The 13,453-nt window shown below is 51.7% G+C and overlaps 1 protein-coding gene across 5 annotated transcripts in view; it reads left to right on the top strand.

Moving 5' to 3' along the window:
• CD6 (CD6 molecule) overlaps nt 1–13,453 on the top strand; it is a 37,861-nt gene that overhangs the window by 21,064 nt on the left and 3,344 nt on the right. For 3 of the 5 annotated variants that reach the window (XM_019754074.3, XM_074336455.2, XM_074336452.2), the window contains exons 2-9: nt 4,708–4,776; nt 5,742–6,095; nt 6,842–7,153; nt 7,884–8,186; nt 9,401–9,466; nt 10,880–11,020; nt 11,392–11,490; nt 12,549–12,671. In XM_019754074.3, coding sequence (XP_019609633.1) covers nt 4,708–4,776; nt 5,742–6,095; nt 6,842–7,153; nt 7,884–8,186; nt 9,401–9,466; nt 10,880–11,020; nt 11,392–11,490; nt 12,549–12,671 — 1,467 coding nt within the window. The remainder of the gene's footprint in view (nt 1–4,707; nt 4,777–5,741; nt 6,096–6,841; nt 7,154–7,883; nt 8,187–9,400; nt 9,467–10,879; nt 11,021–11,391; nt 11,491–12,548; nt 12,672–13,453) is intronic. The other 2 variants (XM_074336454.2, XM_019754075.3) reach the window with 2 other exon arrangements.

The following is a 13,453-nucleotide window of genomic DNA, read 5'->3' on the forward strand; positions in this document are numbered from 1 at the left end:
GTTTTGTTTTCTTTTTACTATAAGAAAGGATGTGGCTGGAAGCTCTTGGTCTGACAGCGCAGCAGCTCAGAGCACTGCGCTAAGGGCCTTGAGTGTGTCATCTCATTTAATCCTCATGACGAGTCTGCAGCGTGGGTACGTACTGCTCCCACTTTACAGAGGGGCACACAAGGCTCAGAGAGGCTCAACGATTTGCCTGAGTCACACACTTAGAAAGGCGCTCAGCTGAAAAAAGGAATCTAGAACTTTCCTATTCCGACACATGGACTATAGTTGCCATGTAGTATGGTGTTCTGCATCGATTCTTTAGGATAAATTCCCAGAAGTGGAATTACTGGATCAAAGGGCTTGGTTTGTTGTTGTTGTTGTTGTTAAGGCTCTTGACATATGTACTTGCAAACACTTTCTGCAAATACTAAAAAGAAAAAAGAAGTGCATCTAGCAGGTGACACATACCACGCTCCCCACATGGTCCTTTTTGAGGGTTTGTCCCTCCGTATAGTATAGTCCTCCCCTTCCACCCTGCCTTCCTCCTCTGCACATATCTCTTCATCCATTGTCCACGCAGTAAGCATTTATTACGCACTTAGATGTTTTCTCAGCCCATCTGACGAGGCCAGAACTGTGGTGCCCTCAGGTGTAGATGGTATTTACCTCACATCTGTATGTGTGTGCTGGGTGTGCCCAAGGTGGCATTCCCTTGGGACCCTGAAGGGACCTGAAAGTTTCCCTGCTGGCCTTGCTCTGCCATGGGGCTGGCCAGCTAGGGCCTAGGCTGGGAAAATGCACCTCTTTTCCTCCCTGTGTCCCTCACCTCTCAAAAGCCATGGGGAATCCCATGGGCCTCAATGACACAAGAAGAGGACACAAGAAGAGTGACACAAGAAGAGTGTCCCATTTTCTCAGGCTCCGGACAAGGTGGCTCTTCAGTGCTTTCATTTTTCCTGACCTCAGTCTCCTTCGTTTCATCTTCCCTTGGCACCTTCCTCAGGCCACCCTGTTCGAGGTCCTGTCCCAATCTGCTGCGAACCAGCCTGAAAAAGCTGCCGCCGTCCTGGGCTGGGGTAACTCTCCCAACCTCTTTCTTCTCCCACTTGAAAACCGCACCCCTCCATCCCTTACCCTCTTGGCCCGTAACTTTCCAGAAAGCAAGCACAACTTGAGATGGTTTTCTGAGGCACCCAGGGTAATTTCAGGTGGTAAATGAATGGAACATTAAATAACACTGCACTATACGGTAAGAAAAACACTTCATTATTTTATTTTCAATCCTCTGTCATTTTTTCTGATCTTATCAAAGAGTCTTAATTGGGTGACGATGTGTCTTTTAACATTTCTAAATGGCTTTATTTTTAGTATACTTATTTTTACAATTACCTTCTGTTTTAGGCAAAGGCAAACGATACAAAAAGTTCATTTATGTTCTTATATTTTCTAATTTTTTTGCCTGAATACCTGTGTACCTAATTTTATGTAAATGGAATCATATCATACATGATTGTTTAAAGCATAGTCTTTTAGCTTTTTCTTTCATTGCTTGCTTCCTTTCTCTCCCTCCTCTCTTTTCCTTCATGACTCGGCCCCAGGACCAGCTACATAATTTGCAGGGCCCAGTGCAATACGAAAACGCAGGGCCCCGTGTTAAAAAAATTATTAAGAATTTCAAGATGGAGACAGCAGAGCATTAAACCAAGCCCTGGCTCTTTTAAGTGTAGAGTCCTGTGAATGCTCAGGTCACATCCGTGAACCTGGCCCTGCTCTGGAGCCCACCTTTTCCACTTGCGCATTTTAATAATCTGATGTGTGCTCTTCCGTACTTCTCCCTATGTTCACATCATCGTACCAGTTTGTAGGAGGATTTTTTTTGGCCTTTGTTTTTTTAAAAAGTTGTATCATATTTTCTTCTCTGCATCTTGCTTCCTTCCTCAACACAGCATGGAGAGCCCTCCAGCTGGTGTGAATCGGTTACATTTTTTGTTAAGGCCGCATAAGTTGCCACGCTGTAAATGACGATAATTTATTCAGCAGTTTCCCCGGTGGGTGGACATTTACTCCGTTCCCAATTGTTTGCTGTTGAAAAAATTGAAATGAATACTTGTACGTTTGGGCATCTGAATGCTGCAAAGCCAATACACGGGGTACAGTTTCCTTTTCACATAAATTTATTGCAGTAAAAATGTGAATCAAATTTAAAGAAAAGCGTGAGGCACAGAGCCAGGCAGTGCGAATATCTGGGAAGCACCGATCCTGCGTTGGACCTTCTGTGAACCGAAGCCTGGGTGGAGGAGGGGGGAGGTTGTCCTGTTCCTGCAGCACAGAAGTTAGAGGACTCCAAAGCCAGGGTCCCTTCTTGGGACAGGGGACAGGAAAATGCCTGTGACACACATAAAAACCCTGGAGTATATCTAGTATCAAACTGCCTTAGCAACAGTTGAAATTGGGACTGGTAGCTCCTGCTCACTCTTTCAGTCAGTCCATCCGCAAACACTGCTTTGGGTACCCTGGGGGACACAGGGCTGCCTCAGCTGTGGGCCTGCCCTCCAGGGTTTTCTGGTCTAGCAGAAGATGGGCATGCCTTTATGCATGACAAAGTGGCTTCCCAGACCCAGAGAGAGAGATGGCACAGAACTGAGCTTGAATGCGCCACATCCACACACATACACTCACACTCACACACAATGGTACACACAGGGTCACAACCACACACTCACACACACGCCACCATCACACACACATGCAGGCTGCGCCAGCATCCCAATCTCCCCACCCCAGCACACGTGCAAATATTGGAAACCACGCTGGAGCACTGGGACTGTTGCTTTGGGACCTGGGATTCTGAAATCCTAACTTGAGGGCATCTGAATTCTTGTTCTAAGTATTTCATTAGCCGTGGAGCTTGTGCTCTGAATTCTGAGTCGTATTTCCTTCAAGAGTCAGGTTGGGCAGCCAAGCAGGGAGGTGGTGAGGACAGGCAATCAAAGGTCTGATTACTTCCCGTTTGAGTGATGGAGTGGTCCATACGGGCGGGCGCTTCTGGGAGAGCTGTATCTGCAGGTGTGTGTGTGCGTGTGTGTGCGCATGCTCATTTGGGTATAAGTCCATGCAATCTTCTCAGGTGAGGGTGAGAATGTGTAACAGTCATGCCTGCATCTGCAGCCCCTGTATCAGTCAGGCCATGCCAGGTTAGGTTATTGTAACAAGTACACCCCACATCTTCATGGCTTCACACGATAAAGATTCACTTCTTACACAACATTTGAGTTGGGTCAACATCCCCCTCCATCTTGCAGTTGCACCTGGAACCCAGGCCACGACAGAGAAGAGATGGAGGAGGCTCCCTGGCTCTTAACTGCCTTGGTCCCACCGTGGGCACCAGTCCTCCTGCCTAGACTTCAATGGCCCCAACCTAAGCACAAGAGAGACCCGGAAATGTGGAGGAGCTCCTTTGTGAGCACAGTGGTCCCGGCTGCAGCGCTCCCTTTGTGCTTCTGCAAACCGAGTGTCCCTGCCCATCAGGGAGCTGATTCCTTGGAGACAGTTCAAATACTGGCTCTGCCACTTGCTAACTGGTGGCCTCAGGCCACATACCAGTCAGGGTTCTAACAGGAAACAGGCGGCACAGTCATAGTAGAAGTTTGAAGGGGCTTATTTACAAAAGCACTATTTACAAAGGATAATACAGTAACAGGAGCTCAGAGCAGCTGAGGTCTTACCACCCTGAGCCCAAGGACACAAGACCAGGGGATAGTCAGTGAGACCCAGGAGGAAAAAGTCAAGAAGAGGTGACGACCTTGAGAGGAATGATAAGATTCAGATGAGGACACAGCCTGCCCAAAGGATCTCACCGGGAGGGAGCCAGGGGAATAAACACCACAGCCTCACTCTCCTCCCTCCCTCCTGCTGGGCTCCCCTTGGCTGAGTTGAAGGGAAGCCAACGGGCCCAGGAAGATGCTGATTTAGTCCAAACAGGTCAGTCTCCCAAGGCCAAGGGGACAGCGGCTCTGGAAAGACAAATGCACACTATCTGGCATGGACAATCAATTTCTATTCTTTGGGCCTCCCTTTCCTAATTTGTAAAATGTGGATGCTAATACCTATCTCACTGTGTTGGTGAAGATAAGTGGGATAATATAAGCAAAGACCTGGCATAATTGGCCCTTGACAAATGCTAGTTTCTCAGTGTCTGAAAACACTTTGCAGTCCTATGGTTCCCAGCCCAGGATGTACCAGTTGCCCGAAAGTCTGGTATGAATTTCTCAAATTTTCCAAACAAAAATGTTTTTCCTAAAAATAACTCCCATTTATAAGCTCCTTTGTGTGTCAAATATTTTACATTGTCTTCTTTTAGCCATGATACTTTCCTAAATGTTATTGCTAACAAGTTGGGACTCTGGCCGAGAGAGTAACCCTTGGCCAGAGTCACTCAGCAGTGAGTGGGTCTGGCCCCAAAGCCCATGGTCCTTCCTCTCTGCTCCATGGTATGTGCACAATTAATAGACGAAGTGGAGGATGCTGCAACTCCAAAGCCTGAGAATGTCCCTCCTTTGAACGGAGGCAAAGGCACCCCAGGGCCAGGACTCTGTCCTTTCCAAAGGCCCCATAAAGCCATGGCAGGCTCCAGAAAGTGCCACCTGCCCTGCAGGGCACATCTGTGCCCTCTGTGCCTGAGTTCACTCACCCACCACGGCTGCTGCTGGTTGATTTCAGGTCACCCGTCACCAGCCCCATCTGGTCAGCCCAACACCAGCAATGCAGAGAGCCAGTCCTTGGAGCCAGGTGAGGAAATGATCTTTCGGGGGTCCCTGGTCAGCTTTCTGAGACCAAGCAGGTGGTGTCCTCGGGTGACAGGAAGGGAAATGGACTTTTACGGTACCAGGGAGGCTCCCTAACTTCAGACAACACTTCTCCTTCCTGACCCAATGTCTGAAGGTCCACATTAGATTCACTTGGAGATCTTAGGACTGCCATCTTTGAGAGGCCACTGATAAAAAGTCACGTACATGTGAACATTTTAAGGAGATTTGTTGAGAACAAGCTAAAGAAGTCTAGGTGGGGTAGAGGGGTTCCACCAGGTGGGTCCTAGATTAGCTCAACAGATATTTATAAAGGGCCTATTCTGTGCAAAGCTGTGTGCTAACATTGGGGGTGCAATCCTAGGCAAAAGTGGGCAGGTGGTTCCCCAAGGAGGGGCTCTGGGGAAGAGAGAACCACGATACACTGAGGCAGGCCATCCTCAGCCCCATCACTAACCTCATGTCTGTCCATCCTATAGGGTTCTGGGGGTCACAGTGGCACGCCATGATAGTTAGTGCCCTCAAAACAGTGGAAGGGCCTGGGAGGAGAAGCGTGGCAATCACCATTCCAGGAAGGGCCTCTGAACCCAGAACTCTGTCCTTCTCTCACACAAGGGTGTTCTTAAGACAGGGGCAAGACAGGAGGGTTTGTGGGGACTGGACCCCTGGTTCTCTGTCACCCCAGGCCTAATCCATCCAAACCTCTAGAGTCACCCTCAGCCCCAACTTCTCCTGACTCCAAGGAGAACCAGAGGGCCAGGTCTCAAAGGAGGCTCAGGGATGAATCACCACAGGCCCATTTTGCAGACTGAAAGGCTGAGGCCCAGAGTCAGGGTATTGTCCAAAGTCACCTAGCAGGTCAGCGGTGGGGCCCCTGGCAGCACCCCATCCCTGGCATTGGCAGAATCCAAATCCGTAGAGGCTTCAGCTGGTGTCTGGCTCCTCCAGGGAAGCAGCTCAGGGTCCGCCTGGTGAACGGGAGCAGCCGCTGCAGCGGGACAGTGGAAGTTCGGATCAGGCAGTCCTGGGAGCCCACGTGTGGGGCATTCTGGAACAGCGATGCCGCAGAGGCAGTGTGCCGAGCGCTCGGATGCGGTGGGGCAGCGAGCGTGCCGCTCCAGCCCATCCCGCCCAGGTTGGAGATGCCACAGGATTGGGCCACTGGGAACGCCAGTGGGGCCCAGAACGGTACGCAGGCCCTGGCACCCTTCGTCATGTGCACAGGCAATGAGTGGCAGCTCTGCGAGGTGGAGGAGCACCCGTGCATCAGCGACCAGAAGCACGCCCAGGTCACCTGTGCAGGTACAGCGGGAACTCCTTTCATCTGCCCCCTGGGCCCCTGCCTGCCCGAGCCTCTGCTGGCCTCCAGCCATGGCCCCTCACTCTTGTCCCCAGCTCTGGGCACTGTACCCAAGCCTCGACCTTTGGACTCCCACCCCCACTCATCACCAATGCAAACACAACTGGTCCACACACCGGAGTATAACTTTATGTCATTTCCAGCTCTGAGCATTTCCTCGGATCTGGCCTCCAGACCTCTCTCCTTACTAGGTCTCCAGTTGGCTCACTTGGCCCCCAACCCAACCCCTTGGGTCCCCAGTCCTAACCGAGCCTCTAGGCCTTAATTATAAGTCCTTTCCCCCTCCTTCTAGACCTCTATCTCCTCTGTTTCCGCCCCTACCTCCCATGTACATAAATATGATGCCCAGGAGCCCACGGCCCTGCTCTTCAGGCCCGCACACGAGGTCTCTAGCCCCGCCCACTAATCAGCACCAGCTACTAGCCCCTCCCACTGGCTCTACAGCCCTGCCTACAAGGTATCCAGCTCCTCCCCTGGAGTCCCTAGTCCTGACCAGCACCCCTCCTGTGCTCACCAAGTCCCCAGCCCTGCAGGGTTCCTCCGTCCTGCCCAGAGGGTTACAGCCCCTCTCACTGGGTCCACAGCCCTGCCCACAATTATGCAGCTCAGGACCCAAGTCCTTCCTCACCCTCCCCTCCCATCCCTACCCCCTCCCCCATCCACAAACCCCTTCCCCGCCCACCCTCAGAGAATCGTGCACTGCGGTTGGTGGACGGAGGCAGCCCATGCGCCGGCCGCGTGGAGATGCTGGAGCATGGCCAGTGGGGTTCAGTGTGTGACGACACGTGGGACCTGGAGGATGCCCACGTGGTGTGCCGGCAGCTGAACTGCGGCTTGGCGGTCCAGGCCCTGCCTGGCTTGCACTTCGCGCCTGGCCGAGGACTCATCCACCGAGACCAGGTGAACTGTTCTGGGGCAGAGGACTACCTGTGGGACTGCCCTGGGCTGCACGGAGACCGCTACTGTGGCCACAAGGAGGACGCCGGCGTGGTGTGCTCAGGTCAGTGGGCAACCAGTCTGAACCTGGGTCCTCCACCAACTCTCACTGTCAGCCTACTGGGCACCAGGCCTGTAGTCAGTGCTGGAGAGGTCATCCTTGTATGGTCACCGTCCAGGAGGGAAGATGACACCCAGACAAACGTAAACCCCGGGAAGGCGTGGTAAATGCCCTTAGAAAGGAAGCCAGGTGGAGTTTAGAGGCAGCAGGCAATCCAGAGCTGGAGGGATAAGGCTGACCACTTCCTAGAGGAGGTGACATTAGAGGTGAGGTTCTTCCTGAGTGGCAGTTGGTTATCTGTTTCCGAGCAGCAAGGGGAGAGGAGGCGGGGAGGCCCTCGGGGATTCTGTCTGCAGCCCACAGGAGTCTGTGAAGTCCTGGTCCAGCCAGTGCTTCTCTCTAACGTCCATATGACTTGGGGTGGGCGGAGGGTGCTTGTGAAATGTAGATTCTCAGTAGGCATGGGGCAGGGCTTGACAGTCTGCGTTTCTAACAAGATTCCAGGTAATGCTGGTACTGCTGCTCCACGGACCACACCGTGAGCAGCATGGATGTAGGGTGCTGCAGCCAGAGCAGATGAGGCAGAGGAGAGGGGGGTGCAGATGCAGGAGAGAGGGCACACAAGAGCTGGAGACCGATTGGCTGTGGGCTGTTTGCATTCGTGGGTCTGGGCTGGTGGGGTTGGGCCCTGAGGACCCTGGCCTGACTCTGTCCCCCCACCCCACCTTTGCAGAGCACCAGACCTTGCGCCTGACCGGGGGCACTGACCCCTGTGAGGGGCAGGTGGAGGTATACTTCCGTGGGGTCTGGAGCACAGTGTGTGACAGTGAGTGGTACACGTCAGAGGCCCAGGTGCTCTGCCGGGCCTTGGGCTGTGGGACCATGGCCAGAATACCCAAGGGGCTGCCCCACTCCCTGTCAGGCAGGATGTACTACTCGTGCAAGGGAGGGGAGCCCACCCTCTCGGACTGTTCCTGGCGGTTCAACAACTCCAACCTCTGCAGCCAGTCAAAGGCAGCCAGGGTCGTCTGCTCAGGTACTCCTCTCCCTACCACTCTTTCCCCCCTCCCTCCCTCACCCCCAGATTTGGACCAGGAATTTCATCTGACTCCGCAGCCTAAGTTCTTGCAGCTCAAGGACCACAGCTTCGACTGGATCAGGAATGATAACTACTGGCCTTAGAGGGACCATTGCCCCAGCATGCCCAGGCAGATGTTGCTAATTAATCAGGGAATTCTTTGCCACAGATACTTGACCCAGCCCCAGATTCATGAATCAGATATTTACTAAGGCGTTATTATATGCCAAGCAGTGGTCTTTTTGGACTGGAATTGGCTCAGGAGATGAAACCAACTTGCCATCCCAGGGCTGGGGATCATAGTAAAGATAATATTAGGAGACACTAATAATAATATCAGTGACAGTGTCTGGAGACCTAATCATGTAGCAGGCATTGCCGAGCGCTTGGTATATCTTATTTCGGCTAAGCCTTGTATCCACTCTATGAATTGGGGTCTACTGTATTTTAACAAATCTAAGATGGCATTGATCTGTCACACCATTATTATGTTATGTACCATAAAGGACAAAAATGCTGCCAAAATAAACTCTTGACATGTCATCAATTGTAACGATTGATGCCATCACCCCGATTTCAGAGGTGTTTAAGGTGTGAAAAAGCAAGAGCTCAGAGGTGTTAAGGTGTGAAAAAGCAAGAGCGTTAGACCTGAGGAAATGATATTCATCTCTCTGGAGTTCAGACACCTGGCTAGGAATTCCAGCTCTGCCATTTACTAGCTGGGAGGCATCAGTTTCATGACTATGTGGACGCTGGTACTCAAAGGGTAGCTGGGAAATCAGATCACATCGCAGGGACTTTGTAAGCTCCATCCCTTACCTGTCAAATGCTTATGATAGTGACAGTAATGTCAGCGTCCCACCTCCTGAGGCTCACCTGAAGAACAAACCCCACTGCATGGAAAAGGGATTTGTGGTCTGCAGCAGATCACACAGAAGAGAGGGATAATTCTTTTATTAGTCCCTTATTCTAACCGAAGGACCTTCCCAGAATTTAATCCCTCCTTATAGTGGGGGGTGGGAGAGGCAGGTTTCTTTAGTCATGTGCCTCCCTGGGATGCACCTCCAGTTCCAGGTCACTTGTCTGTCATGTTTAGTTCCTAGCACGAGGTCCGGCACACAGTAGGTGCTCAGTTATGTGTGTCGACTACATGAGGTGGTGCTTTCTGACAGGTTCCCGGAGTCTGCTCAATCTGTCCACTCCTGAAGTTCCTACAAGTATTCAGCCAGTCACCACAGGTGAGTGTCACTGGGTATGCAGTCTCAGAGCCTTGGATGTATACATGTTGGGGGGTGGGGGTTTTGGGGGTGGGGGCGCTGACAGTTTGTCCCCCTCCCCCAGACAATGGACTTGCCTCCCTCTGGGTGCCTTGTGCTCCTCTCCCTGCCATGTCAGCTCCACAACTCCTTGAATCCTGATATTTCATGGACAGGAGTCCACTCCCCACTCCCCTGTGAGCTCCTATAGGGCAGGAGGCGAGAGCTGGCGAGAGTGGAGCTGATCTGACATGGGCCAGGTGGTGGGGACACGAGGATAACAGCCAGTGTGTTTGTAACGTTCCAGGCATCGGCCCAGCACTTTGTGGTCATTATTTCCCAACCTCTTAATCCACTGGGCAGTCCCCTGGGGAGGTCTCAGCTCTTCCTTTACGCAGAGGAAGAAGCTCAGGCTCAGAGGGTGACGTGACAGTCAGCCAGTGTTGGCTGGAATTTGCGTCCGATTCTGAACTCCAGATCTGTGTGTAGTCTATCCGCCAGTTGTGTGTAGCTTGGCTGGCTTTGGGGCTGGGACTCCTGGGGCTCCAATCCCAGCTCTGCCTCTTGTTCACAGTTCTTAACCTCTGTGAGCCTCAGATCCCTTGACTGTACAGTGGGGGTGATCATCATAGCATGTCTCCTAGTGCTGTGTGAGTCTCCAGGGAATTAACATTTATAAAGCACTCAGAACAAGGCTTATCTACGATGTCAGAGGTGCAATAGATTGGGAGCAGGGGGTTATCACTTTGTGACGGATAAAATGTCTAACTATTGCATTCTTTTGTATACGGGAATCTAATAAAATAAATATATAAATAAAAATAAATAAATGCATTAATTAAGCGAACAAACAAGGCTTAGTACACAGCAAGCACTGTCTGGGCGTCAGTTAGTCTTGTGATTATTTAATCCAGGCATGGAGCCCCTGCCATGTTCTCTATCAGAGTCCCCTTCTCTGGGAAGCCAACCTCCATCTCCCCATAGAGAATTACGTGCCTCTCGCAGGGCCTCATGCCCCCCAGGTCGCTTCCTTACCTCCATCACAGCAGTTACCTTATGTACTGGATTGCGTCGACTTGTTGATCTCCTTACTAGACAGAGACCCTAGTGTCTGGGGCACAGTGGGTGCTTAATAATTGTTGAGCAGAGAGAGATTTGTGGGGGCTGGTGGCCCGGAGAAAGTTTCACTCAGTCAGTTATTCATTCAGTATGCATTTCTTGAGCACCTACTGTACACCAGGCACCTAAAAGCAGAAAAAAAAAATTATTTTGAAAAGGAAGAGGAGGATAGGTACAAAGGGAAGTGGGTCAGCTGCATTCAGGATGGAGAGGCAAGAAGAAGGGCGAGGAGAAGTCTATGCCCATTCCTCTTTCTCTTGGGGTTCTTGTTTCCAGAACCTTCTGTGACAGTGAAAATGGAGGACTGGCCGTCTCGGGAGCTCATGCTCCTTATCCTTTGCATTATTCTGGGAATTCTCCTCCTTGGCTCTCTCATCATCATCACCATCATCCTCTTGAAAATTAAAGGAAAATACGGTAGGTGCAGAATTCTGGGCACGACGGAGAAGGCCCAGGGATGGGAGGAAGCAGGGCAGAGGCGCAACATTCCCAGGGGAATGTGAACCTTGGGGGACCCCAGCAGGAGTGTCAGTGGCCCCGCAATGGCCACCCAGCCCTGGCCCTGGGAGCGTCTCCTGATGGGAAGGATTTCCCTAGCAGAAGTGGACCAATGTGGGCCCCACGGGAGAACCAGACTCTGTGTGTGTGTGTGTGTGTGTGTGTGTGTGTGTGTGTGTGTGTGTGTTTGGGGTGGTGGTGAGGAGGGAGATGTTTTGCTGAGAACAGAAGCAGGCAGACTGGAAGGGGTAAAAAAATGACTTGTAGACTCTCTGCCTGCCCTCCCTCAGCCCTCCCCGTTCCGGTGAGCCACCAGCATCTACCCACCACTACCCCCGCAGGGATCAATAGCTATCAAGAGGTCCCCATCACCATCCCCAAAGAAGAAGGTAGGATGTCACCCACCCTGGGGGTGGCGAGGGCTGGAGAGGAGAGGAAGGGTATACTTTCTGGAAGATCAGTACTGCTTAGCTTAAAGCAGTGCCCCCGCTGGAGAGGTGACTTGGGTCAGCCCACTAGGCTGTGGGACCTGGAGCCCGTCAAGTCTCAGTCTGGGCCTTACTGGGCAGATGACCAGCCAGTGCAGTCATTCTAGGATTCTAGGCTTTCGAGTTCCGGACCAACACAGATCCAGGGCCTTCCTCTCATTGGAAATCTCCAGTCTGCTAATTGGCTGGTAGGCTGTACATCGTCACCTCCTGCGATGGCCTGCTCAGTCAGTCTCCCTGCAGAGCCCCGTCAAGATTTTCCTGGAACATAATTTTATTTCATATGTTCTGAAAGATAAAAAGTTGGATCAGTCATTCATGTTTTATGACATGTGGATTTATACGTCTTCAAAGCCTTGTAAAGGAGTTGGAGTTCAACCACATTGCATTATGAATGTATTAAATCACCTCTATTTGAAAGCATTCAGTGACAAAAAAAAAAAACAACCTCAGTCAAATATTATTAATATTCTCTGTATACAGTACCCATATATGTAAGAAGAGAATATGAGTACAGAACCTAGAACAAAGCTAGGCCCAGAGCAGTTGCTCACTGAATATTATGGTCTGGAGGTTAAGAGCCACACTGCCTGCTTCTCTGGGCAAGGTGAGAACCTCTGTGCCTCAGTTTCCTCAGCTATAAAATGGGGACACAAATGTACCTACCTTACAAATTGTTATGAGAATTAAATGAGATAAAATTTGTAAATGTTAGAATAGTCCCTGGTGTATACTGACTGGCACGGAAGTGTTTGTTCCATAAATAAATGTTGTTTGGTTACCCATGCTTGAAATGGGTGGGAAGAGCTTGGAAAACCCAGGCTGGATGGTCTGGTACAAGATGGGCTGCCTGGCACTTTCCCTGCCTCTCTGTCTCCCGCCATCCATGCTCTCTGCCACCTCTCTCTGTGCCTTTCTGCCCACCACTCTGCCATGCCCCCACTCTGTTCTCTCCCCAGTTCCCGAGCTGCCAATCCAGGTGCAGGCCCCGCCCCCCCAGGACTCGGACTCAGGCTCAGACTCCGACTATGAACACTATGACTTCAGCGCCCAGCCTCCCGTGGCCCTGACCACCTTCTACAGTGAGTGCCTGGGCCCAGGCACCTGCGGGCCCTCCTGCCCCAACCAGGGAGAGGGCCCAGCTGGCTGGGGACCTTCAATAGGCTCCACATCGTGACCCCTGCAGAACTAGGGTGGGATCTGTAAATGGTCCCACACTGAAGTTTTCAAAGTGCTTTGCGATCCTGGAGGCATCTCCATGTCTCACAGGTAGTTCTGCTCCGATTTCCTTCTCTCCTACGTTTGCCTCTGGCCATGCGGGGTCTTAAGACCTGTCCCTCGACATTCACCTGAAGGTGGCTGTGTCTGGGTAAGATACGAGGGAGTCCAGGTGAGACACAGTTCAGCTAGCTTTTTGCACACCCACAGTCCTGTGTCCCATCCGCCCCGTCAACCCCACTCCCCTCCACCTCCCCTGTGAGCCTAGTTCCTTCCACCTCTTGTCCGGCTTCTCCAGCTCTTCTCTCTGCCTTCTGGGGTAGCGGGAAGAAAGACAGTGCTTAAAGCAGGGCCCATGCAAAGCTGGAAGGTTGGAGGCGAGCAAGAATCCTACACCTCTTGTGGAATCCCTTGGAAGCTTGTCACAAATTCCTGAGCCCCAACCCGCCTCTGCTGTATAAGTTAGGATGAGAGTTTGGCTGTGTGTGACAGAGACCTCCAAATGACGATGTCTGAGAAGTTGGTGGGGGGCCCAGGCTCCTTCTCTCTTGCTACTCTGCAGTCCCTAAGATGTTGCACGTGACCCAGAATGACTCACCACCATGTCCACGTTCTAGCCAGTGGGAAGGGGGAAGGGAAGGGGGAC

The sequence above is a fragment of the Rhinolophus sinicus genome, chromosome 14 (assembly GCF_057876585.1).
Source record: "Rhinolophus sinicus isolate RSI-liver-muscle chromosome 14, RSI-T2T, whole genome shotgun sequence".
NCBI lineage: Eukaryota > Metazoa > Chordata > Mammalia > Chiroptera > Rhinolophidae > Rhinolophus > Rhinolophus sinicus.